The sequence below is a fragment of the Haematobia irritans genome, chromosome 1 (assembly GCF_050003625.1).
Source record: "Haematobia irritans isolate KBUSLIRL chromosome 1, ASM5000362v1, whole genome shotgun sequence".
NCBI classification, from domain to species: Eukaryota; Metazoa; Arthropoda; class Insecta; order Diptera; family Muscidae; genus Haematobia; species Haematobia irritans.
Window position 1 is genome coordinate 251,087,903 of NC_134397.1, and position 27,217 is coordinate 251,115,119.

The 27,217-nt window shown below is 25.5% G+C and overlaps 1 protein-coding gene across 1 annotated transcript in view; it reads left to right on the forward strand.

Moving 5' to 3' along the window:
- Nucleotides 1-27,217, forward strand: part of qless (decaprenyl diphosphate synthase subunit 1 qless) — a 163,969-nt gene that overhangs the window by 112,950 nt on the left and 23,802 nt on the right. Inside the window, exons 4-5 of the mRNA XM_075289232.1 lie at nt 2,108-2,249; nt 8,355-8,444. Coding sequence (XP_075145347.1) covers nt 2,108-2,249; nt 8,355-8,444 — 232 coding nt within the window. The remainder of the gene's footprint in view (nt 1-2,107; nt 2,250-8,354; nt 8,445-27,217) is intronic.

Here is a 27,217-nt window from a genome sequence, read left to right on the forward strand (position 1 = left end):
TGACATTTTTTCTAAAGGCAAACTTTCTATAACATTTTCTGTAACGACAAAATTTCTAAAAATGTGCTCTAACGACAAAATTTCTATGAAATTTTCTCAAAAGATAAAATTTCTATTAAATTTTCCCTAAAGACAGAATTTCTACGCAATTTTCATAGAAAAAAAATCTATGAAATTTTCTCTAAAGGCAAAATTTCTGTGAAATTTTCTCTAAAGACAAAATTTCGATGAATTTTTTTCTAAAAACAAAATTTCTATGAAATTTTCTCTTAAAACAAAATTTCTATGAAATTTTCTCTTGAAACAAAATTTTTATGAAATTTTCTCTTGAAACAAAATTTCTAAGATTTTCTCTAAATTCAAAATTTCTATGAATTTTTTTTAAGACAAAATTTCTATGAAATTTTTTCTAAAGACAAAATTTCTATGAAATTTTCTCTAAAGGCAAAATTTCTGTGAAATTTTCTCTAAAGACAAAATTTCTATGAAAATTTTTCTAAAGACAAAATTTCTATAAAATTTTCTCTAAAAACAAAGATTTTCTCTAAAGTCAAAATTTCTATGATTTTTTTTAAGACAAAATTTCTATGAAATTTTTTCTAAAGACAAAATTTCTATGAAATTTTCTCTAAAGGCAAAATTTCTGTGAAATTTTCTCTAAAGACAAAATTTCTATGAAAATTTTTCTAAAGACAAAATTTCCATAAAATTTTCTCTAAAAACAGAGTTTTTATGAAATTTTCTCTAAAGACAAAATTTATACGAAATTTTCTCTAAAGACAAAATTTTTATGAAATTTTCCCTAAATACAGAATTTCTATGCAATTTTCATAGAAAAGAAATTTCTATGAAATTTTCTCTAAAAGCAAAATTTCTGCAAAATTTTCTCTAAAGACAAAATTTCTATGAAATTTTTTCTAAAGACAAAATTTCTATGAAATTTTCTCTTAGAACAAAATTTCTATGAAATTTTCTCTTAAAACAAAATTTCTATGCAATTTTCTCTTGACACAAAATTTCTATGAAATTTTCTCTAAAGACAAAATTTATATGAAAATTTCTCTAAAAACAAAATTTCCAAGAAATTTTCTCTAAATATAACATTTCTATGAAATTTTCCCTATGCAATTTTCATAGAAAAAACATTTCTATGAAATTTTCTCTAAAGGCAAAATTTCTATGAATATTTTCTAAAGACAAAATTTCTATGAAATTTTCTCTCAAAACAAAATTTCTCTGAAATTTTCTCTTAAAACAAAATTTCTATGAAATTTTCTCTTAAAACAAAATTTCTATGAAATTTTTCCTTGAAACAAAATTTGTATAAAATTTTCTCTAAAGTCAAAATTTCTATGATATTTTCTCTAAAGATAAAATTTCTATGAAATTTTCAATACAAAATTTCTGTGAAATTTCCCTAAAGATAAAATTTCTATGAAATTTTCTCTAAAGACAAAATCTCTATAAAATTTCTATAATTTTTTTTCTAAAGACAAAATTTCTATGAACTTTTGTCTAAAGAAAAAAATTCTATGAAATTTTCTCTAAAGACAAAATTTTTATGAAATTTCTCTAAAGATAAAATATCTATGAAATTTTCTCTAAAAACAATTTTTTTTAAATATTCTCTGCTAAAAAAATATGTTGTACATAATTTACTAAATACACATTTTTGGTTAATTGCATTTTAATCATTCACATTCACTTTGCATTCAATTGTTTTGGCTATTGCCTTGTAAAGTATATTGGCCATTATCAATTGGCATAGATACGTTCGATTATTGGGAAACTATATACGAAATATTACAATTACAATGTAATAATTATAACCTATTAGAGGGGAACAAAATAGCCGAGTACTAATTGGCAATAGATTTGGAACATTTGGCTAATTAGGTAGTCAGCCTAACATGCTACTGGCGTACATTCATTCGGTCATTAGATATTAACCTGAATATTGTATTTTGTTGTCGATTTATTTTGTGTAACATTTGACTCATGCGTACATTTCCAATGATGAGATTGAACCAAGAGTAATTAGCTATGATGACAGTTTCTTTTTTTTTTTACTAAATTTTCGATATTTCTTTCTCTTCTTCGTTTTCAGGCAATTGCTGAATAAACAACGAAAAATTGCCATGTTTGCAGAAATGGTGCATTCGGCCAGTTTGGTGCATGACGATGTTATCGATCAATCAGATTTTCGTCGAGGTAAACCCAGCGTGAATGCTCTGTGGAATCACAAAAAGGTAAGAAACTGGTATTGCATCATATACGATACAATACCATTTTGTTTGTAAAATGTTATTTTTTTATAAACTCTTCTGTATTAATTTTATCACCTTCAATGTAATCTCCTCCCGATAAAATGCAACAAAAATATGATTTTACCTCATATCCCTTATTTTCAAATATATAAAAAAAAACTTATATCAAAATTTTTCACTTCATCTGGAATGGTGTATTTTAGTCCATTCCCGGTGAAGTGCCGTCTTAAGGCGATCGACACTTTGGCATTTTTTAGTATCAATCTTACTTTCCAAAATGCCTCAAAAAATGCAAAAGTCCAATTGAGATCCGATTTGAGATTTTGATGGACATTATACTGCGGTAGAAATGAAACTTCAAACCTCCTTTTTACCATACACTTCATTTTTACCATACGCGTCATTTCGTCTAGCAGGGCTTTAATACTGTCTTCACCACAATTTCCTGATATTATACAGCATTTATTTTGACCCCAAGGTCGACGAATACGAAACATTGGCGGCACTTGAGCTCTGATGACCAATCGAAGATGTACTTTTTCAACCTCTTTGGCAAGTAAACCCGATGATTCTGTTTGTTCATAAACTGTTCACCATAGTGATACCACAGTAATGAACTTCTCTCTTATCACTGAGTGCTGCTCGATGCAATGCTTAGCTCAATGACAAGGGCTTCCTCTTTATAGCCGAGTCCAAACGGCCGAAATACTCAGAAATACCATGAGCATTACTCAGACATCAGAAAACGTCGGAGAAACGTCGGTTTAGAAATGGCAGCAATCTGAGTTTGGTTGCAATATGTTATATACATATATCAGTAACCCGAATTTTTATGACAAACTTTTCAAAGATTGTCTCTAATCGGTTTTGCTTTTAAAGAATTTAAAATAAGTATTTTAGTTCGCTTATCCAAAATTTCATTCATTACAAGAAGAAAACTCTTCTTTTTGTATGCAAACGCAGAAAAAGAAAATTACCACCCAAACATGTTTCAAGAGCAAATCTTATTTTTGAACGGTGTACATGGAACATTTTTTCGCAAAAATGTTCTTTTCCCGGCAAACATATAGTACATGGTTGTCGAAATCATATGTATAATTTTGGGGAAAATATAATTTTTGAGATAAACATGTTACATGTCCCCGTACAAAATTTTCTATAGCAATAAAATTTTGAGAAAATTTTCTATAGTATTAAAAAAGTTTGGAAAAAATTTTTCTATATAAATAAAATTTTGACAACATTTTCTATAGCAATAAAATGTTGACAACATTTTCTATAGAAATAAAATTTTGACAACATTTTCTATAGAAATAACATTTTGTGAACATTTTCTATAGTAATAAACTTTAGTCAAAATTTTCTATAGAAATAAAATGTTGACAAAATTTTCGATAGAAATAAAATTTTGACAAAATTTACTAGAGAAATACAATTTTGAGAACATTTTCTATAGTAATAAACTTTTGACAAAATTTTCTATAGAAATAAAAATTTGACAAAATTTTCTATAGAAATAAAATTTTGACAAAATTTTCTATTGAAATAAAATTTTTACAAAATTTTCTATAGAAATAAAATGTTGACAACATTTTTTATAGATAAAATTTTCTTTAGAAATAAAATTTTGCGAAAATTTTCTATAGAATTAAAATTCTGACAAAAGCTTCTATAGAAATAAAATTTTGACAAAATTTTTTATAGAAATAAAATTCTGACAAAATTTTCCATAGAAATAAAATGTTCACAAAATTTTCTATAGAAATAAAATTTTAACAAAATTTTCTATAGAAATAAAATTTTGACAAAATTTTCTATAGAAATAAAATTTTGACAAAATTTTCTATAGAAATAAATTTTTGAGAAAATTTTTTATAAAAATAAAATTTTGACATTTTCTATAGAAATAAAATGTTGACAAAATTTTCTATAGAAATAAAATTTTGACAAAATTTTCTATAGAAATAAAATGTTGACACTATTTTCTATAGAGATAAGTTTTTGACAAAATTTTCTATTGAAATAAAATTTTGACAAAATTTTCTATTGAAATAAAATTTTGACAAAATTTTCTATAGGAATAAAATTTTGACAAAATTTTCTATAGAGATAAAATTTTGACAAAATTTTCTATAGAAATAAAATTTTGACAAAATTTTCTATAGAAAAAAAAAAATTCTGACAAAATTTTCTATAGAAGAGATAAAAAGAGTATATGTACGAATTTATTTTGGCATAAGCCGGCTATAATGTGAAACCTTTTTTCGGAAGGTTCAAGTGTGGTTTAAAGGGTGATACGGTCAAAATTTTGTCAATATAAACTTGACGTATTTCTTTCAATTTTGCATTTAAAAAACCTGAACACCCCTCATTTTGAAGGTGTGTGTGTGTAGAATGTTGTTCCTATTTTGATTTTGGAATTCACTCTTCAGTTGTCAAAATGCCGTCCAAGCAAGAAGAGAAGCGTATCAAAATTTTGCTCGCGCATCGCGAAAATCCGAGCTACTCGCACGCAAAGCTGGCAAAATCGCTAAAAGTTGCCAAATCAACCGTTACAAATGTAATTAAAGTGTTTGGGGAACGTTTGTCGACAGCCAGGAATCGAAATCGAAAACCGGAAGACGCTGAGACGACAAAGAGAGTTGCCGGTAGTTTCAAGTGAAACCCTAACCTCTCTCTCCGAGATGCCGCAAATAAGCTGGGTGTATCGTCTACAACCGTGCATCGAGCCAAAAAAACGAGCCGAACTATCGACTTAAAGGAAGGTAGTGACTCCAAATCGCGATGATAAACAAAATACGACGGCCAAAGCGCGATCCCGGAGACTGTACACGACGATGCTGACGAAGTTTGACTGCGTGGTAATGGACGACGAAACCTACGTCAAAGCCGACTACAAGCAGCTTCCGGGACAGGAGTTTTATACGGCAAAAGGAAGGGGAAAGGTAGCAGATATTTTCAAGCACATAAAACTGTCAAAGTTCGCAAAGAAATATCTGGTTTGGCAAGCCATCTGTACCTGTGGCTTGAAAAGCAGCATTTTCATAGCTTCCGGGACTGTCAACCAAGAAATTTACGTGAAAGAGTGTTTACATAAACGTCTGCTGCCTTTCCTGAAGAAACACGGTTGTTCCGTACTGTTTTGGCCGGATTTGGCATCTTGCCATTACGGTAAAAAGGCGATGGAGTGGTACGCCGTCAACAACGTGCAGGTGGATCCTCCCAACACGCCAGAGCTCCGCCCAATTGAGAAATACTGGGCTATTGTCAAGCGGAACCTAAAGAACCAAAAAAAAAAAAAACTGCTAAGGACGAGCAGCAGTTCAAGGCAAACTGGCTTTCTGCGGCGAAGAAGGTGGACAAGGTGGCTGTACAAAATCTGATAGCAGGTGTCAAGCGTGAGGCCCGGCAATTCGGATTTGGAAAAGCGAAAGCCTAACTGAATATTTTTCCTGAATTTTATACTAATTGAACTTGAAAAAGAAATTTAATTTGATTTTTATACCCACCACCATAAAATGGTGACGGGGTATAATAAGTTTGTCATTCCGTTTGTAACACATCGAAATATCGATTTCCGACTATATAAAGTATATATATTCTTGATCAGGGAGAAATTCTAAGACGATATAACGATGTCCGTCTGTCTGTCTGCCTGTCTGTTGTAATCACGCTACAGTCTTCAATAATGAAGCAATCGTGCTGAAATTTTGCACAAACTCGTCTTTTGTCTGCAGGCAGATCAAGTTCGAAGATGGGCTATATCGGTCCAGGTTTTGATATAGTCCCCATATAAACCGACCTCCCGATTTGGGGTCTTGGGCTTATAGAAATCGTAGTTTTTATCCAATTTGCCTGAAATTGGAAATCTAGAGGTATTGTAGGACCACAAATACGTGTGCCAAAAATTGTGAGTATCGATCCATATTTTGGTATAGCCCCCATATAGACCGATCTCCCGATTTTATTTCTTGGGCTTATAGAAACTGCAGTTTTTATCCAATTTGCCTGAAATTTGAAATCTAGAAGTATTTTATGACCATAAAGAGGTGTGCCAAAAATGGTGAGTATCGGTCCATGTTTTGGTATAGCCCCCATATAGACCGATTTCTCGATTTTACTTCTTGGGCTTATAGAAACCGCAGTTTTTATCCAATTTGCCTGAAATTGGAAATCTAGAGGTATTTTCGGGCCATAAAGAGGTGTGCCGAAAACGGTGAGTATCGGGCCATATTTTAGTATAGCTCCCATAAGAACGATTTCCAGATTTAACTGCTTGGGTTTCTAGAAACCGTAGTTTTTATCTGATTTGCCTGAAATTCTAAATATTCTGGTATTTGAGACTCAGAAAAACGTGTATCGGATTAAGTTTTTATCGGTCCATTTGGTAATGCCTCCATATAGACCGACTTCACTTCTTGGGGGTGTAGAAGGCCAACTGATCATGAAAAGTGCTTAAAACTCAATGTAAAATTTCCAAATTTTACTTCCCGGTGAAAATCTACAGATTTAAGATTTCAAATCAAGACGTTATTTTATAATTTTCTTGCACACTTACAAGAGATGTTAATAATTCCTCTAAAACTCAAACAAAAATGGTTCTTATAAATCCAGAACCTGATGTAGTCCTCATAGGTGAAATCTTTAAATTTATCTTCCGGAAGTGTCCTCAAGCCCTCCTGAAATTTCAAAGGAAACCCTAATATTTGGTTCATGGTGGTGGGTATTTAAGATTCGGCCCGGCCGAACTTACTGCTGTATATACTTGTTTAAATAAACGATTTCACCGATTTACACGCGTTTTCCCTTGACCAAATGTTGACCGTATCACCCTTTGCTTTTGGGTTTATTGAACTGACTGAATTTATTCTGATAATTGGTTGATAGTTTTGTTGCAAGTAGAGGATGCTGATGAGGAATGTGGTAATTCCGAAACGTGCGTCCATCCAACCATAAATTTGACAAACATTCTTTTCCTCTGTTGGTTAAGCTACACTTGTAGTAAAAAAAAAAAAAAAAAAAAAAAAAAAAAAAAACACAACAGGTATGAGATTTTGACAAAATTTTCTATAGAAATACAATTTTGAGAAAATTGTCTATAGAAATACAATTTTGACAAAATTTTCTATACAAATAAAATTTTGACAAAATTTTCTATAGAAATAAAATTTTCAGAAAATTTTCTGTAGAAATAAAATTTTCAGAAAATTTTCTATAGAAATAAAAATTTGAGAAAATTTTCTCTAGAAATAAAATTTTGACAAAATTTTCTAAAACATAACATATCGGTAGATTATTTTTGGCGATATGGACCAATTTTTGTGTGATTGGCGATCGGCTATATATAACTATAGGCAAATATGGACCAATTTTGGCATGGTTGTTAGAGACCATATACTAACACCACATACCACATTTCAACCTCCACCGGAGGTTCCGGAGGTCAAATCTGGGGATCGGTTTATATGGCGGCTATATATAATTATGGACCGATATGGACCAATTTTTGCATGGTTGTGAGACCATATACTAATACCACGCACCAAATTTCAACCGGAGCGGATGAAATTTGCTCTTCAAAGAGGCTCCAGAGTTCAAATCTGGGGATCGGTTTATATGACGGTTATATATAATTATGGACCGATATGGACTAATTTTTGCATGGTTGTTAAGGACTATATACGTACACCACGTACCAAATTTCAACCGGATCGGATGAATTTTGCTCCTCCAAGAGGCTCCGGAGCTCAAATATGGGGATCGGTTTATATGGGGGCTATATATTATTATGGACCGATATGGACCTATTTTTGCATGGTTGTTAGGGACCATATACTAACATCACGTACCAAATTTCAATCGAATCGGATAAAATTTGCTTCTCTAATAGAGAGAAATTAATACATAATATCAATTATTTTTTTAATTGGATCAATTAATTATTAATTGACTTCGGTTATTGATACTATCATTACAGTGATTGAAGACATTTCATTTAAAAATTAATTGAATTAATTCGATCTACAATTTTAATATTTATATCATTTTAATTAAAAATTATATATTTTATTACCTTCTCTCTTGCAGGTTGCAATGGCTGGAGATTACATTTTATCTGTGGGTTCAATCATAGTTTCCCGCCTAAATAAAGATGAAGTTACAATCGTTCTAAGTCAAGTAAGTTCTCTACAATTTTTTCAAAAACAAACTCCTCTATGGTATGCATGAAATTTTAACTAAAGAACTAACAAAATTCGCGTTGAATCTTCTCTGCCTGCGCTTCCAATTTCCAACTAACTCCTTTTGGAAATAAAATGAAATTTATTCAAAGTCAATGAAATTTTGAAGTACCTCGAAAATTTTTCCAATAAGGAAGAGCAAAACATGCTGTAATAATTTAACGCACGTAAGGCCATCACGATTATTGAATGTCAATGCGTGCCTGAGGATTTACAAAAAAAAAAAAAAAAAAAACTAAACTTGTTTCACTTTAGTTTTGTTTTGTAAGAGTGGAATTGGCTTTTGCAGCTACTGGTGCTATGAGCTGTGACTACTCCATTTTGGCACATGGAAGATATGCATATTAATGAATTCCATCCATCTATAACCTTGAGAAAGAAGAACATAAAAACCCCTTCCTATATTGAAAGTTCTTAATGGGCCATGAAACCATAAAACAAAGGATATCGTTTGTTTTGTTTTTTTTTGGGTAATTCCTGAAAAGGCTCATCGAAAGAGAGTGACATGATATTGTGTTCATTATTTTGGAGTGGTTAATATTTGTGGTCAGGGATGCAAAATCAAATTTCTCAATTATACTAAAGAGATGCAAAAAGTGTACTTTTTGGACTCAAATTGTACAAACTTTAGTACTACTCGGAAACATTTTAAATATTTTAGTTTTGAAAAAAAAAAGAAACCGAATTCTCTCTAGGTATAAACTTATAGTGTTACACCTCACTCGGATCAAGATCACGGATGCCACTACAACCAAAAATAATCTACGAAAATTAGGAAAAAATTCTACCAAAAAATACCAAGTAAAAAAACTTGTTTGTTTTAATTTTGTTTCTCAAGAAAATTTTGTCAAAATTTTATTTCTTTAGAAAATTTTGTCAAAATTTTATTTATATAGAAAATTATGTCAACATTTTATTTCTATAGAAAATTTTGTCACCATTTTATTTCTATAGAAAATTATCTTATTTCTATAGAAAATTTTGTCAAAATTTTATTTCTATAGAAAATTTTGTCAAAATCTTATTTCTACAGAAAATTTTGTCAAAATTTTATTTCTATAGAAAATTTTGTCATAATTTATTTCTATAGAAAATTACGTCAAAATCTTATTTCTATAGAAAATTTTGCTAACATTTTATTTCTATAGAAAATTTTGTCAAAATTTTATTTCCATAGAAAATTTTGTCAAAATTCTATTTCTATAGAAAATTTTGTTAATATTTTATTTCCATAGAAAATTTTGTCAAAATTTTATTTATATAGAAAATTATGTCAACATTTTATTTCTGTAGAATATTTTATCAAAATTTTATTTCTATAGAAAATTATGTCAACATTTTATTTCTGTAGAAAATTTTATCAAAATTTTATTTCTATAAAAAATTTTATCAATATTTTATTTCTATAGAAAATTTTGTCGAAATTTTATTCCTATAGAAAATTATGTCAAAATCTTATTTATATAGAAAATTATGTCAAAAATGTATTTCTATAGAAAATGTCAAAATTTTATTTCTATAGAAAATGTCAAAATTATATTTCTATAGAAAATGTCAAAATTATATTTCTATAGAAAAATTTCTCAAAATTTAATTCTTTAGTAAATTTTGTCAAAATTTTATTTCCATAGAAAATTTTGTCAAATTTTTATTTCTAAAGAATATTTAATCAAAATTCTATTTCTAAAGAAAACTATGTAAAAATCTTATTTCTATAGAAAATTTTGTCAAAAATTTATTTTTATAGAAAATTTTGTCAAAATTTTATTTCTATAGAAAAGTTTGTCCAAATTTTATTTCTATAGAAAATTATGTCAAAATCTTACTTATATAGAAATTTTTTCAAAATGTTATTTCTCTAGAAAATTATGTCAAAATTTTATTTCTATAAAAAATTTTGCCAAAATTTTATTTATAACGAAAATTATGTCAAAATCTTATTGTCAAAATTTTATTTATATAGAAAATTATGTCAAAATTTTATTTCTTTAGTAAATTTTGTCAAATTTTATTTCTTTAGTAAATTTTGTCGAAATTTTATTTCTAAAGCAAATTATGTCAAAATTTTATTTCTTTAGTAAATTTTGTCAAAATTTTGTTTTCATAGAAAATTTTGGCAACATTTTATTTATATAGAAAATTTTGTAAAATTGTATTTCTATAGAAAATTTTATCAAAACTTTATATCTATAGAAAATTTTTTCAAAACTTTATATCTATAGAAAATTTTGTAAAAATTTTATTTCTATAGAAAATTTTGTCAAAATTTTATTTCTATAGAAAATTTTGTCAAAATTTTATTTCTATAGAAAATTATGTCAATATTTTATTCCTATAGAAAATGTTGTCAAAATTGTGTTTCTATTGTTTGTCAAAACGTTATTTCTATGGAAAATTTTGTCAAAATTTTATTTATAAAGAACTTTTCGTCAAAATTTTATTGCTATAGAAAATTTTGTCAAAATTTTATTTCTATAGAAAATTTTATCAATATTTTATTTCTATAGAAAATTTTGTCGAAATTTTATTCCTATAGAAAATTATGTCAAAATTTTATTTCTATAGAAAATTTTTTCAAAATTTTATTTTTATAGAAAATATAGTCAAAATTTTATTTCTGTAGAAAATTTTGTCAAAATTTTCTATGGAAATAAAATTTCGAAAAAATTTTCAATAGAAATAAAATTTTTGACTAAATATTCTTTAGAAATAAAATTTTGACATAATTTTCTATATAAATAAAATTTTGACAAAATTTTCTATAGAAATAAAATTTTGACATAACTTTCTATAGAAATAAGATTTTTACATAATTTTCTATAGAAATAAGATTTTTACATAATTTTCTTTAGAAATAAAATTTTGATTAAATATAAGATTAGAAATAAGATTTTTACATAATTTTCTTTAGAAATAAAATTTTGATCAAATATTCTTTAGAAATAAAAATTTGACAAAATTTTCTATGGAAATAAAATTTTGACAAAATTTATTAAAGAATTATATTTTGACCAAATTTTCTATACAAATAAAATTTTGATTAAATATTCTTTAGAAATAAAAATTTGACAACATTTTCTATGGAAATAAAATTTTGACAAAATTTACTAAAGAATTAAATTTTGAGAAAATTTTCTATAGAAATATAATTTTGACATTTTCTCAACATTTTAATTTTGAGAAAATGTTCTATAGAAATATAATTTTGACATTTTCTATAGAAATAAAATTTTGAGAAAATTTTCTGTAGAAATAAAATTTTGACATTTTCTATAGAAATAAATTTTTGACATAATTTTCTATAGAAATAAAATATTGACAAAATTTTCTATAGAAATAAGATTTTGACATAATTTTCTATAGGAATAAAATTTTGACAAAATTTTCTATACAAATAAAATTTTGACAAAATTTGCTATAGAAATAAAGTTTTGACAAAATTTTCTATAGAAATAAATTGTTGACAAATTTTTCTATAGAAATAAAATTTTGACAAAATTTTCTATAGAAATAAAATGTTGGCATAATTGTCTATATAAATAAAATCTTCTATAGAAATAAAATTTTGACAAAATTTTCTATAGAAATAAGATTTTGACATAATTTTCGATAGAAATAAAATTTTATAGAAATAAGATTTTGACAAAATTTTCTGTAGAAATAAAATTTTGACATAATTTTCTATATTAATAAAAATCTTATTTCTATAAAATTTTGTCAAAATTTTATTTCTATAGAAAATTTTGCCAAACTTTTATTTCTCTAGAAAATTTGTCAAAATTTTATTTCTATAGAAAATTTTGCCAAAATTTTATTTATAACGAAAATTATGTCAAAATCTTATTTATATTTCTATTTTTTCAAAATTTTATTTCTTTAGTAAATTTTGTCAAAATTTTATTTCTTTAGTAAATTTTGTCAAAATTTTTCTATAGAAAATTTTGTTAATATTTTATTTCTATAGAAAATTATGTCAAAATTTTATTTATATAGAAAATTATGTCAGAATTTTATTTCTTTAGTACATTTTGTCAAATTTTATTTTTTCAGTAAATTTTGTCAAAATTTTATTTCTTTAGTAAATTTTGTCAAAATTTTGTTTTCATAGAAAATTTTGGCAACATTTTATTTCTATAGAAAATTTTGTCAAAATTTTATTTCTATAGAAAATTTTGTCAAAACTTTATTTCTATAGAAAATTTTGTCAAAACTTTATTTCTATAGAAAATTTTGTCAAAATTTTATTTGTATAGAAAATTTTGTCAAAATTTTATTTCTATAGAAAATTTTGTCAAAATTTTATTTGTATAGAAAATTTTGTCAAAATTTTATTTGTATAGAAAATTTTGTCAAAATTTTATTTTTATAGAAAATTTTGTCAAAATTTTATTTCCATAGAAAATTTTGTCAAAATTTTATTTCTATAGAAAATTATGTCAATATTTTATTCCTATAGAAAATTATGTCAAAATCTTATTTCTATAAAAAATGTTGTCAAAATTGTGTTTCTATTGAAAATGTTTGTCAAAATTTTACTATGGGAAATTTTGTCAAAATTTTATTTATAAAGAACTTTTTGTCAAAATTTTAGTGCTATAGAAAATTTTGTCAAAATTTTATTTCTATAGAAAATTTTATCGAAATTTTATTCCTATAGAAAATTATGTCAAAATCTTATTTCTATAGAAAATTTTGTCAATATTTTATTTCTATAGAAAATTATGTCAAAATTTTATTTATATAGAAAATTTTGTCAACATTTTATTTCTATAGAAAATTATGTCAACATTTTATTTATATAGAAAATTTTGTCAACATTTTATTTCTATAGAAAATTATGTCAACATTTTGTTTCTAAATTTTGTCAAAATTTTATTGAAAATTTTTGTCAACATTTATATGTATTGGCATGTCCTCCGTAACCATTTTTTATTGATGCTTGTCATACATACCGATCTTAAAATTTAAAGTGACTGAACTGAATATTGTTTGTGATACCACGTTGCTTAGCATTTTCTGTCGCTGTGAGTTCTTAAGCAATGAATGTTTCAATTTTTGCATCCCTGTTTGTGGTATTTTGGTGAAGGAATTCAATTTGAAATTCGTTATCATTGATCTTAAAATATACATATACTCACGAAAACTACTTTAATAACAATGTAAGTAGAAATAGGAAAAGTTTTTTGTATATCACCATAAAGTTAGTGCGTTCGATTTCTCTTGGAAATCCCCATATCTATACAAAAAAAAAATATAGAAATCTATCGTATATCCGTCTTAAAATACTAGCAATGAATTGTAAATAATTTAAACAAATATTAATCAAGCGAAAAAAATTGAAAAAAACTAAAATTTCAAAAAAGTTTCACAAACATATACGAATTGTGATTCTAAAGAAGAATGACTATTGCCACGTTAATACCACCAACGTACAACAACTTCTCTTGTGTTAGAGGACAGTGTACTCTTCTATATTTTTATATTTTTTCCTATTTACTTAAACAATTATCTAAAGACCAAAGGTACTTTCCGCTTTCAACTGGAAGCTGGAAGAAGACAATCAAATATTTCGGGAGACTAGATGTTTTCTAGAGGGGCGTATTGGCACAAACACTCTCAAAAAAATATAACCACTATCATTTGATTTTCAAATAGCATTGGGGGGTATATTAACTTTGTCATTCCGTCTGTAACACATCGAAGTATTGCTCTAAGACCCCATAAAATATATATACCCCCGTAAAAAAAAAAATTATATGTGCAATGTGTAAATTGATGTTCTATAAAGAACTTTTATTGAAAACATTTTTTTCTTATTTTATTTACACTTTTGTACGTCAATAAAATACATAAACTAAATCTTTACTTAACGTTTGCTTTGATAGAAAATACATACTTAAATTTTTATACCCTTCACCACTACTGTGGTACAGGGTATAATAAGTTTGTGCATTTGTATGTAACGCCAAGAAGGAGTAATCATAGACCAACCTTTTAGTATACGGATCGGCTTAGAATTAAATTCTGAGTCGATTTATCGATGTCCGTCTGTCTGTCTGTCCGTCTGTCTGTCTGTCTGTCTGTCCGTCTGTCTGTCTGTTTGTCTGTCTGTTGATGTATTTTTGTGTGCAAAGTACAGCTCGCAGTTTTAGTCCGATTGTCCTAAAATTTGGTATAGGGTACTGTTTTGGCTCAAAGACGATCCCTATTGATTTTGGAAAAAATCGGTTCAGATTTAGATATAGCTGCCATATATATTTTTCGCGGATCTGGTCATAATTGGCGTGTATATCAACCGATCTTCCTCAAATTCCGTACATCCGAATATTTTATGGGTCTCGAAAAACTTGGAAAATACCAGCCAAATCGGTTCAGATTTAGATATAGCTCTCATATTTAGCTTTCGCCCGATTTACACTCATTTGCCCAAAGAGGCCAATTTTTAACTCCGATTTGGTTGAAATTTTGCACAGGGAGTAGAATTAGCATTGTAACTATGCGTGCCAAATTTGGTTGAAATCGGTTCAGATTTGGATATATCTCCCATATATAGCTTTCGCCCGATTTACACTCATATGACCACAGAGGCCAAGTTTTAACTCCGATTTAGTTGAAATTTTGCACAGGGAGTAGAATTAGCATTGTAGCTATGAATGCCAAATTTGGTTGAAATCGGATCAGATTTAGATATATCTCCCATATATAGCTTTCTCCCGATTTACACTCATATGACCACAGAGGCCAATTTTTTGCTCCGATTTAGTTGAAATTTTGCACAGGGAGTACAATTAGCATTATAGCTATGCATGTCAAATTTGATTGAAATCGGTTCAGATTTAGATATAGCTCCCATATATAGCTTTCGCCCGATTTACACTCATTTGCCCACAGAGACCAATTTTTTACTCCGATTTAGTTGAAATTTTACACAGGCAGTAGAATTATCACTGTAGCTATGTGTGTCAAATTTGGTTGAAATCGGTTCAGATTTAGATATAGCTCCCATATATATCTTTCGCCCGATTTACACTCAAATGACCACAGAGGCCAATTTTTTGCTCCGATTTAGTTGAAATTTTGCACAGGGAGTAGAATTAGCATTGTAGCTATGTGTGTCAAATTTGGTTGAAATCGGTTCAGATTTAGATATAGCTCTCATATATAGCTTTCGGCCGATTTACACTCATATGACCACAGAGGCCAATTTTTAACTACGATTTAGTTGAAATTTTGCACAGGGAGTAGAATTAGCATTGTAGCTATGCGTGCCAAATTTGTTTGAAATAGGTTCAGATTTAGATATAGCTCCCATATATATGTTTTTCTGATTTCGACAAAAATGGTCAAAATACCAACATTTTCCTTGTAAAATCGCCACTGATTAGTCGAAAAGTTGTAAAAATGACTAATTTTCCTAAACTTCTAATACATATATAACAGGTTGACTGATAAGTCCACGGTCTAACAAAAATTTGTCAAAATTCGTTTTTATTATTCAACATAGTTCCCTTCAAGAGCGATACAACGATTATAACGATCTTCCAATTTTTTGATACCATTTTGGTAGTACTCCTTCGGTTTTGCCTCAAAATAGGCCTCAGTTTCGGCGATCACCTCTTCAGTGCAGTCAAATTTTTTCCATGCGAGCATCCGTTTGAGGTCTGAGAACAAGAAAAAGTCGCTGGGGGCCAGATCTGGAGAATACGGTGGGTGGGGAAGCAATTCGAAGCCCCGTTCATCAATTTTTGCCATCGTTTTAAATGACTTGTGGTACGGTGCGTTGTCTTGGTGGAACAACACTCTTTTCTTCTTCATATGGGGCCGTTTTACCGCGATTTCGACCTTCAAACGCTCCAATAACGCCATATAATAGTCACTGTTGATGGTTTTTCCCTTCTTAAGATAATCGATAAAAATTATTCCATGCGCATCCCAACAAACAGAGGCCATTACTTTGCCAGCGGACTTTTGAGTCTTTCCACGCTTCGGAGACGGTTCACCGGTCGCTGTCCACTCAGCCGACTGTCGATTGGACTCAGGAGTGTAGTGATGGAGCCATGTTGCATCAATTGTCACATATCGACGGAAAAACTCGGGGTGTATTACCAGTTAACAGCTGCAAACACCGTTCAGAATCATCAACACGTTGTTGTTTTTGGTCAAATGTGAGCTCGCGCGGCAGCCATTTTGCACAGAGCTTCCGCATATCCAAATGTTGATGAATGATATGACCAACACGTTCCTTTAATATATTTAAGGCCTCTGCTATCTCGATCAACTTCAAACACCGCTCAGATGCAAACACCGTTCAGAATCATCAACACGTTGTTGTTTTTGGTCAAATGTGAGCTCGCGCGGCACCCATTTTGCACAGAGCTTCCGCATATCCAAATATTGATGAATGATATGACCAACACGTTCCTTTGATATCGTTAAGGCCTCTGCTATCTCCATCATTTTCATTTTACGGTCATTCAAAATCATTTTTTTTTTGATGTTTTCGTCGGAAAACACCTCTTACGGGTGTCCACTGCGTTCACCGTCCTCCGTGCTCATTTCACCACGCTTGAATTACAGGCGTCAAATTTTGACACGAGTCATTTGAAGGTTGGTACTATATAAAAATAATATGCATTTAATACTAGCGACGCCATCTATGTGTCAGACCGGGGACTTATCAGCCAACCTGTTAGGGGCTATACCAACACATGAACCTATAACCATCATTTTCTTCACACCTATTTGTGGTCATAAAATACCTCTATAAATGAAGTTTAAGGCAAATCGGATAGAAAATACGGTTTCTAGAACCCCAAGAAGTACAATCGGGATATCGGTCTATTTGCGGTCCTAAAATACCACTAGATTTCCAATTTCAGGGAAATCGGATATAAACTATGGTTCCTAGAAGCTCAAGAAGTAAAATCGGGAGATCGGTCTATATGGGGGCTATATCAAAACATCGACCGATACACACCATTTTTAGGACACCTACTTTTCTTTAGATTTCAATTGTCAGCCAAATCGGATAGAAAATACAGTTTCTAGAAGCCCAAGAAGTAAAATCAGGAGATCGGTCTATATGTGGGGGCTACACCAAAACGTCATGAATCAATCCCATTTTATCATTAAATAGTCCTGACATAATTATAAAGACGTGACCGAAGTTTCACGATGATAATTATACTGCAAGTATTTTTGGCCTCTAACTCCATATAGCACCGACCACTGTGCAATGACACAATTAGCGAGCTTATAAAGTACGTGAAGAATAAGGATTCGGTATTCCAACAAAATCTTTTCTTTGAGTGTGTATACACATGTGCGTTTCAATTGAATACCTTAGGGTAATTTTTTACAAATGCGCTTAATTTGTGATAATTTCCAAATGACGTTTTACGGTTTTTCGCAAGAAATGACAATGTGTCATCACCATTAGGTCCGTATAGGGCTACATTTACAAATCAATTCCAAGAGAAGATAGACCATCCGTAAAGCAAAAAAAAAAAAAAAAAAACAAAAAACATATATGTATAATGATCTTGAAAAATAAATGAATACTAAATAAACAGCAAGGAGTGATGCATATTTTTTTGCAGACGACATTTAAATATGCGGAAACTGATTTGTAAGCACTAAATGTGTAAGCCACACAAAAATTGAAGATGACTAACTAATAATGGATCAGGTCAGGTAATAAGTAGGTAGTTCGACTGATAGTTAGGCGGGATGGTTCATTCATTTCATCAGTCATTCATTAATTCCCCAAAGTCGATGTTTGGTAATATCAAGGCACACACAACTGTGTGTTTTTGCTTTCCCATTTTTATTTTTGCTGGGATTTTCGGTATGCCTTTGGAATTTGGCATCTTTGCAAAGAAATTCACACCAAGATAGACACTTGATGCTCAGTTATGTAATACTTCTTCATTTAAATAAAGTTGAAGTATTTCATTCATTCCACCTGCCATACGATGTCTATGTTTAATTTGCATTTTATTTTGTTGAAGGCTCTGGGAAGTGTGAAAACAGTGCGTGCGACGTATGCCTGCAAGTGAATTTTTAACACTTGACGACGACGATAAAACTACACCACCAACATTGATGATCTGGGTGTGACCATCCATCATTATATGTTCAATAGTTTTTTTTTCGCCCATATAGACCATCTATTACTACCATGCATGATGATGGCATGGGCAAGTATAAAGATTTTAAGTAAACACCTGACTCTTAACATTAGATTCGATATATGGTAGACTTAAGTAAAGGGGTGGATATTTGGGATAAACCATCACTAGAATCATCACTTAAGCATAAATTAAACAAATATTTAAATTTGAAGACACACACCTTTGCATCTGTGGGATGAAAGCTAGTGACCATGACCAATGTGTAAAATTATGTAAGTGCCAAAACTTATCACGTCCGGAAGTTATCAAACGATCTTGAGAATTTTGTATTTTTTTTTTTGTGAAATCAACAAAGTTGCTTGGTATATATGAAATTTTTTAATGTACATAGTTCTATAGAAATAAAATTTTGACAACATTTTCTATAGAAATAAAATTTTGACCAAATTTTCTATAGAAATAAAAATTTGACAAAATTTTCTATAGAAATAATATTTTGACAAAATTTTCTATAGAAATACAATTTTGACAAAATTTTCTATAGAAATAAAATTTTGACAAACTTTTCTATAGAAATAAAATTTTGACAAAATTTTCTATAGAAATAAAATTTTGGCAAAATTTTATACAGAAATAAAATTTTGACAAAATTTTTTATAGAAGTAAAATGTTGACAAAATTTTCTATAGAAATAAAATTTTAACAAAATTTTCTATAGAAATAAAATTTTGACAAAATTTTCTATAGAAATAAAATTTTAACAAATTTTTCTATAGAAATAAAGTTTTGACAAAATATTCTATGGAAATAAAATTTTGACAAAATTTTCTATAGATATAAAATTTTGACAAAATTTTCTAAAGAAATAAAATTTTGACAAAATTTTCTATAGAAATAAAATTTTGACAAAATTTTCTATAAAAATAAAGTTTTGACAAAATTTTCTATAAAAATAAAATTTTGACAAAATTTCCTATAGAAATAAAATTTTGACAAAATTTCCTATAGAAAAAAAATTTTGACAAAAGTTTCTATAGAAATAAAATTTTGACAAAATTTTCTATAAAAATAAAATTTTTACAAAATTTTCTATAGAAATAACATTTTGGCAAAATTTTCTATAGAAATAACATTTTGGCAAATAAAATGTTGACAAAATTTTCTATAGAAATAAAATTTTGACAAAATTTTCTATAGATAAAAATTTTGACAAAATTTTCTATAGAAATAAAATTTTGACAAAATTTTCTATAGAAATAAAATTTTGACAAAAGTTTCTATTGAAATAAAATTTGGACAAAATTTTCTTAAGAAATAAAATTTTGACAAAATTTTCTATAGAAATAAAGTTTTGACCAAATATTCTATTGAAATAAAATTTTGACAAAACTTTCTATACAAATAAAATTTTTAAAAAAAATTTCTATAGATATAAATTTTTGACAAAATTTTCTATAGAAATAAAATTTTGACAAAATAAGTGCCAAAACTTATCACGTCCGGAATTATCAAACGATCTTGAGAATTTTGTATTTTTTTTCTTTTGTGAAATCAACAAAGTTGCTTGGTATATATGAAATTTTTTAATGTACATAGTTCTATACAAATAAAATTTTGACAACATTTGCTATAGAAATAAAATTTTGACAAAATTTTCTATAGAAATAAAAATTTGACAAAATTTTCTATAGAAATAATATTTTGACAAAATTTTCTATAGAAATAAAATTTTGACAAAATTTTCTATAGAAAAAAAATTTTAACAAAATTTTCTATATAAATAAAATTTTGACAAAATTATCTATAGAAATAAAATTTTGACAAACTTTTCTATAGAAATAAAATTTTGACAAAATTTTCTATAGAAATAAAATTTTGACAACATTTTCTATAGAAATAAAATTTTAACAAAATTTTCCATAGAAATAAAATTTTGACAAAATTTTCTATAGAAATAAAATTTTAACAAAATTTTCTATAGAAATTCAATTTTAACAAAATTTTCTATAGAAATAAAATTTTGACAAAATTTTCTATAGAAATAACATTTTGACAAAATTTCCTATAGAAATAAAATTTTAACAAAATTTTCTCTAGAAATAAAATTTTGACAAAATTATCTATAGAAATAAAATTTTGACAAACTTTTCTATAGAAATAAAATTTTGACAAAATTTTCTATAGAAATAAAATTTTGACAACATTTTCTATAGAAATAAAATTTTAACAAAATTTTCCATAGAAATAAAATTTTGACAAAATTTTCTATAGAAATAAAATTTTAACAAAATTTTCTATAGAAATACAATTTTAACAAAATTTTCTATAGAAATAAAATTTTGACAAAATTTTCTATAGAAATAACATTTTGACAAAATTTCCTATAGAAATAAAATTTTGACAAAATTTCCTATAGAAATAAAATTTTAACAAAATTTTCTATAGAAATAAAATTTTGACAAAATTTTCTATAGAAATAAAATTTTGATAAAATTTTCTATAAAAATAAAATTTTGACAAAATTTTCTATAAAAATAAAATGTTGACAAAATTTTCTATAGAAATAAAATTTTGACAAAAATTTCTATAGAAATAGAATTGTAACAAAATTTTCTATAGAAATAAAATTTTGACAAAATTTTCTATAGAAATAAAATTTTGACAAAATTTTCTATAGAAATAAAATTTTAACAAAATATTCTATGGAAATAAAATTTTGACAAAATTTTCTATAGAAATAAAATTTTGACAACATTTTCCATAGAAATAAAATTTTAACACAATTTTCTATAGTAATAAAATTTTGACAAAATTTTCTATAGAAATAAAATTTTAGCAAATTTTTCTATAGAAATAAATTTTTGACAAAATTTTCTATAGATATAAAATTTTTGACAAAATTTTCTATAGATATAAAATTTTAGCAAAATTTTCTATAGAAATAAAATTTCAGAAAAATTTTCTATAGAAATAAAATTTTGACAAAATTTTCTATAGAAATAAAATTTTGACAAAATTTCTATAGAAATAAAATTTTGACAAAATTTTCTATAGAAATAAAATTTTGTTGTTGTTTTTTTATTTCAGCTTAAAACCATACATTGACTAAACTACAAGAGTAGCTTAACCAACAGAGGAAAAGAATGTTTGTCAAATTTATTTGGGCAAAGCCCTATAGACTGCAAGATGGTTGGATGGACGCACGTTTCGGAATTACCACATTCCTCATCAGCATCCTCTACTTGCAGCAAAACTATCAACCAATTATCAGAATAAATTCAGGCAGTTTATTAAACCCAACAAAAACCACACTTGAACCCTCCGAAAAAATTTTGACAAAATTTTCTATAGAAATAAAATTTTAACAAAATTTTCTATAGAAATAAAATTTTGACAAAATTTTCTATAGAAATAAAATTTTGACAAAATTTTCTATAGAAATAAAATTTTGACAAAATTTTCTATAGAAATAAAATTTTAACAAAATTTTCTATAGAAATAAAATTTTGACAAAATTTTCTAAAGAAATAAAATTTTAACAAAATGTTCTGTAGAAATAACATTTTGACAACATTTTCTACAGCAATAAAATTTTGACAAAATTTTCTATAGAAATAAAATGCTAAAAAAATTTTCTAAAAACATAAAATTTTGACAAAGTTTTCTATAGAAATAAAATTTTGACAAAAGTTTCTATAGAAATAAAATGTTAAAAAAATTTTCTAAAAACATAAAATTTTGACAAAGTTTTCTATAGAAATAAAATTTCGACAAAATTTTCTATAGAAATAAAATTTTGACAAAATTTTCTATAAAAATAAAATTTTGACAAAATTTTCTATAGAAATAAAATTTTGACAAACTTTTCTATAGAAATAAAATTTTGACAAAATTTTCTATAGAAATGTAAGCCGATAGCTTTAGCTGCTAGTGCTTAAATTTTCTTTTTATTTATTGTAATTTTAATTATAATAAATATAGAAATAAATAAAAAATAAATAAAATTTTGACAACATTTTCTATAGAAATAAAATTTTAACAAAATTTTCCATAGAAATAAAATTTTGACAAAATTTTCTATAGAAATAAAATTTTAACAAAATTTTCTATAGAAATACAATTTTAACAAAATTTTCTATAGAAATAAAATTTTGACAAAATTTCCTATAGAAATAAAATTTTGACAAAATTTCCTATAGAAATAAAATTTTGACAAAATTTCCTATAGAAATAAAATTTTAACAAAATTTTCTATAGAAATAAAATTTTGACAAAATTTTCTATAGAAATAAAATTTTGATAAAATTTTCTATAAAAATAAAATTTTGACAAAATTTTCTATAAAAATAAAATGTTGACAAAATTTTCTATAGAAATAAAATTTTGACAAAAATTTCTATAGAAATAGAATTGTAACAAAATTTTCTATAGAAATAAAATTTTGACAAAATTTTCTATAGAAATAAAATTTTGACAAAATTTTCTATAGAAATAAAATTTTAACAAAATATTCTATGGAAATAAAATTTTGACAAAATTTTCTATAGAAATAAAATTTTGACAACATTTTCCATAGAAATAAAATTTTAACACAATTTTCTATAGTAATAAAATTTTGACAAAATTTTCTATAGAAATAAAATTTTAGCAAATTTTTCTATAGAAATAAATTTTTGACAAAATTTTCTATAGATATAAAATTTTTGACAAAATTTTCTATAGATATAAAATTTTAGCAAAATTTTCTATAGAAATAAAATTTCAGAAAAATTTTCTATAGAAATAAAATTTTGACAAAATTTTCTATAGAAATAAAATTTTGACAAAATTTCTATAGAAATAAAATTTTGACAAAATTTTCTATAGAAATAAAATTTTGACAAAATTTTCTATAGAAATAAAATTTTAACAAAATTTTCTATAGAAATAAAATTTTGACAAAATTTTCTATAGAAATAAAATTTTGACAAAATTTTCTATAGAAATAAAATTTTGACAAAATTTTCTATAGAAATAAAATTTTAACAAAATTTTCTATAGAAATAAAATTTTGACAAAATTTTCTAAAGAAATAAAATTTTAACAAAATGTTCTGTAGAAATAACATTTTGACGACATTTTCTACAGCAATAAAATTTTGACAAAATTTTCTATAGAAATAAAATGCTAAAAAAATTTTCTAAAAACATAAAATTTTGACAAAGTTTTCTATAGAAATAAAATTTTGACAAAAGTTTCTATAGAAATAAAATGTTAAAAAAATTTTCTAAAAACATAAAATTTTGACAAAGTTTTCTATAGAAATAAAATTTCGACAAAATTTTCTATAGAAATAAAATTTTGACAAAATTTTCTATAGAAATAAAATTTTGACAAAATTTTCTATAGAAATAAAATTTTGACAAACTTTTCTATAGAAATAAAATTTTGACAAAATTTTCTATAGAAATAAAATTTTGACAACATTTTCTATAGAAATAAAATTTTAACAAAATTTTCCATAGAAATAAAATTTTGACAAAATTTTCTATAGAAATAAAATTTTAACAAAATTTTCTATAGAAATACAATTTTAACAAAATTTTCTATAGAAATAAAATTTTGACAAAATTGTCTATAGAAATAACATTTTGACAAAATTTCCTATAGAAATAAAATTTTGACAAAATTTCCTATAGAAATAAAATTTTAACAAAATTTTCTATAGAAATAAAATTTTGACAAAATTTTCTATAGAAATAAAATTTTGATAAAATTTTCTATAAAAATAAAATTTTTACAAAATTTTCTATAAAAATAAAATGTTGACAAAATTTTCTATAGAAATAAAATTTTGACAAAAATTTCTATAGAAATAGAATTGTAACAAAATTTTCTATAGAAATAAAATTTTGACAAAATTTTCTATAGAAATAAAATTTTGACAACATTTTCCATAGAAATAAAATTTTAACACAATTTTCTATAGTAATAAAATTTTGACAAAATTTTCTATAGAAATAAAATTTTAGCAAAATTTTCTATAGAAATAAATTTTTGACAAAATTTTCTATAGATATAAAATTTTAGCAAAATTTTCTATAGAAATAAAATTTCAGAAAAATTTTCTATAGAAATAAAATTTTGACAAAATTTTCTATAGAAATAAAATTTTGACAAAATTTTCTATAGAAATAAAATTTTGACAAAATTTTCTATAGAAATAAAATTTTGACAAAATTTTCTATAGAAATAAAATTTTGACAAAATTTTCTATAGAAATAAAATTTTAACAAAATTTTCTATAGAAATAAAATTTTAACAAAATTTTCTAAAGAAATAAAATTTTAACAAAATGTTCTGTAGAAATAACATTTTGACAACATTTTCTACAGCAATAAAATTTTGACAAAATTTTCTATAGAAATAAAATGCTAAAAAAATTTTCTAAAAACATAAAATTTTCACAAAGTTTTCTATAGAAATAAAATTTCGACAAAATTTTCTATAGAAATAACATTTTGACAAAATTTTCTATAGAAATAAAATTTTGACAAAATTTTCTATAGAAATAAAATTTTGACAAAATTCTCTATAGAAATAAAATTTTAACAAAATTTTCTATAGTAATAAAATTTTGACAAACTTTTCTATAGAAATAAAATTTTAGCAAAATTTTCTATAGAAGTAAAATTATAGCAAAATTTTCTATAGAAATAAAATTTTGACAAAATTTTCTATAGAAATAAAATGTTGACAAAATTTTCTATAGAAATAAAATTTTGACAAAATTTCCTATAGAAATAAAATTTTGACAAAATTTTCTATAGAAATAAAATTTTGACAAAATTTTCTATAGAAATAAAATTTTAACAAAATTTTCTATAGAAATAAAATTTTGACAAAATTTTCTATAGAAATAAAATTTTGACAAAATTTTCTATAGAAATAAAATTTTAACAAAATTTTCTATAGAAATAAAATTTTGACAAAATTTTCTAAATAAATAAAATTTTAACAAAATGTTCTGTAGAAATAACATTTTGACAACATTTTCTACAGCAATAAAATTTTGACAAAATTTTCTATAGAAATAAAATTTTGACAAAATTTTCTAAAGAAATAATATGTTGACAAAATTTTCTAAATAAATAAAATTTTAACAAAATGTTCTGTAGAAATAACATTTTGACAACATTTTCTACAGCAATAAAATTTTGACAAAATTTTCTATAGAAATAAAATTTTGACAAAATTTTCTAAAGAAATAATATGTTGACAAAATTTTCTATAGAAATAAAATTTTTGACAAAATTTTCTATAGAAATAAAATTTTTGACAAAATTTTCTATATAAATAAAATTTTGACAAAATTTTCTATATAAATAACATTTTGACAAAATTTTCTATAGAAATAAAATTTTGACAAAATTTTCTAAAGAAATAAAATTTTGACAAAATTTTCTAAAGAAATAACATTTTGACAAAATTTTCTAAAGAAATAAAATTTTGACAAAATTTTCTATAGAAATAAAATTTTGACAAAATTTTCTATAGATATAAAATTTTGACAAAATTTTCTATTTTTTTTCTATTTTTTTTTTGACAAAATTTCCTACTTTTTTTTCATTACGTAGCATTGAACTTATTTGTGTGACATTGATATTTTACTGGCATTTAGTTCATAAAAATTTTGTGACGTATTTACAGTAAAGAAAATTTCGTTGGGTTTGGGGAAAATTTCTTACAAAATTTAAAAAAATTAAATAAAACAAAATAATAAAGTTGCAATAAAGTTAATTTTGGCATAAGTTTTAGAAGTGACATATTATAAATAAAATTAAATAAAACAAAATAATAAAGTTGCAGTAAAGTTAATTTTGGCATTAGTTTTAGAAGTGACTTTTTTCGGTGTTCTTGAGGAAGCTTTGGGATAAACCATCGCTGAAGAACGTTTGCAATAAACTCATGACTATTTGTGTGAAAGGCGGACAAGTATTTTTTAGTACAAGTATTTCCTTTTAATTTTCAAAAAATCTTTTTTTGTCGAGGTCGTCACATGGTAGATGGTGATTACAATCACAATATTTTATTATTGTCACTAAGCCATTCTAGCCTTGAAAAATTGCCAAATTATGCTTATCTACTCTTTGCGTATATTTAACATATTTAAATTCTAATTAACGAAAAACTTTATGTAGGAAATTACAATTAATTTAAATGACAGCATTTTATGGATTTCTACAACACCCTATGCTAGCCAAAAAAAAAAAAAAAAACAAAATAAAAACCTTTAGGATTCATGCAGTAGCTTTTCAAGGCTTTTCTTTATTCACTTCATGTTGCCCTGAATGCAAACATTAAATGCACCAAATAACTTAAACGAATTCTTATTACGCGCAATAGAATTTAAAATTAAAATCCAACAAGCAGGAAAACAAAAACTTCTTTAAATCCAAAAGCCATGTAACTTTAATCATAGCCTTAAGTCTAAATGGTTAATTTAGTAATTAATGACATGCCATAATGAATTACCCAAAGAAAAAAAAACAAAAACTGTAAACCATCATCAAAAAATCTGAAAAAAAAACTTTTAAAA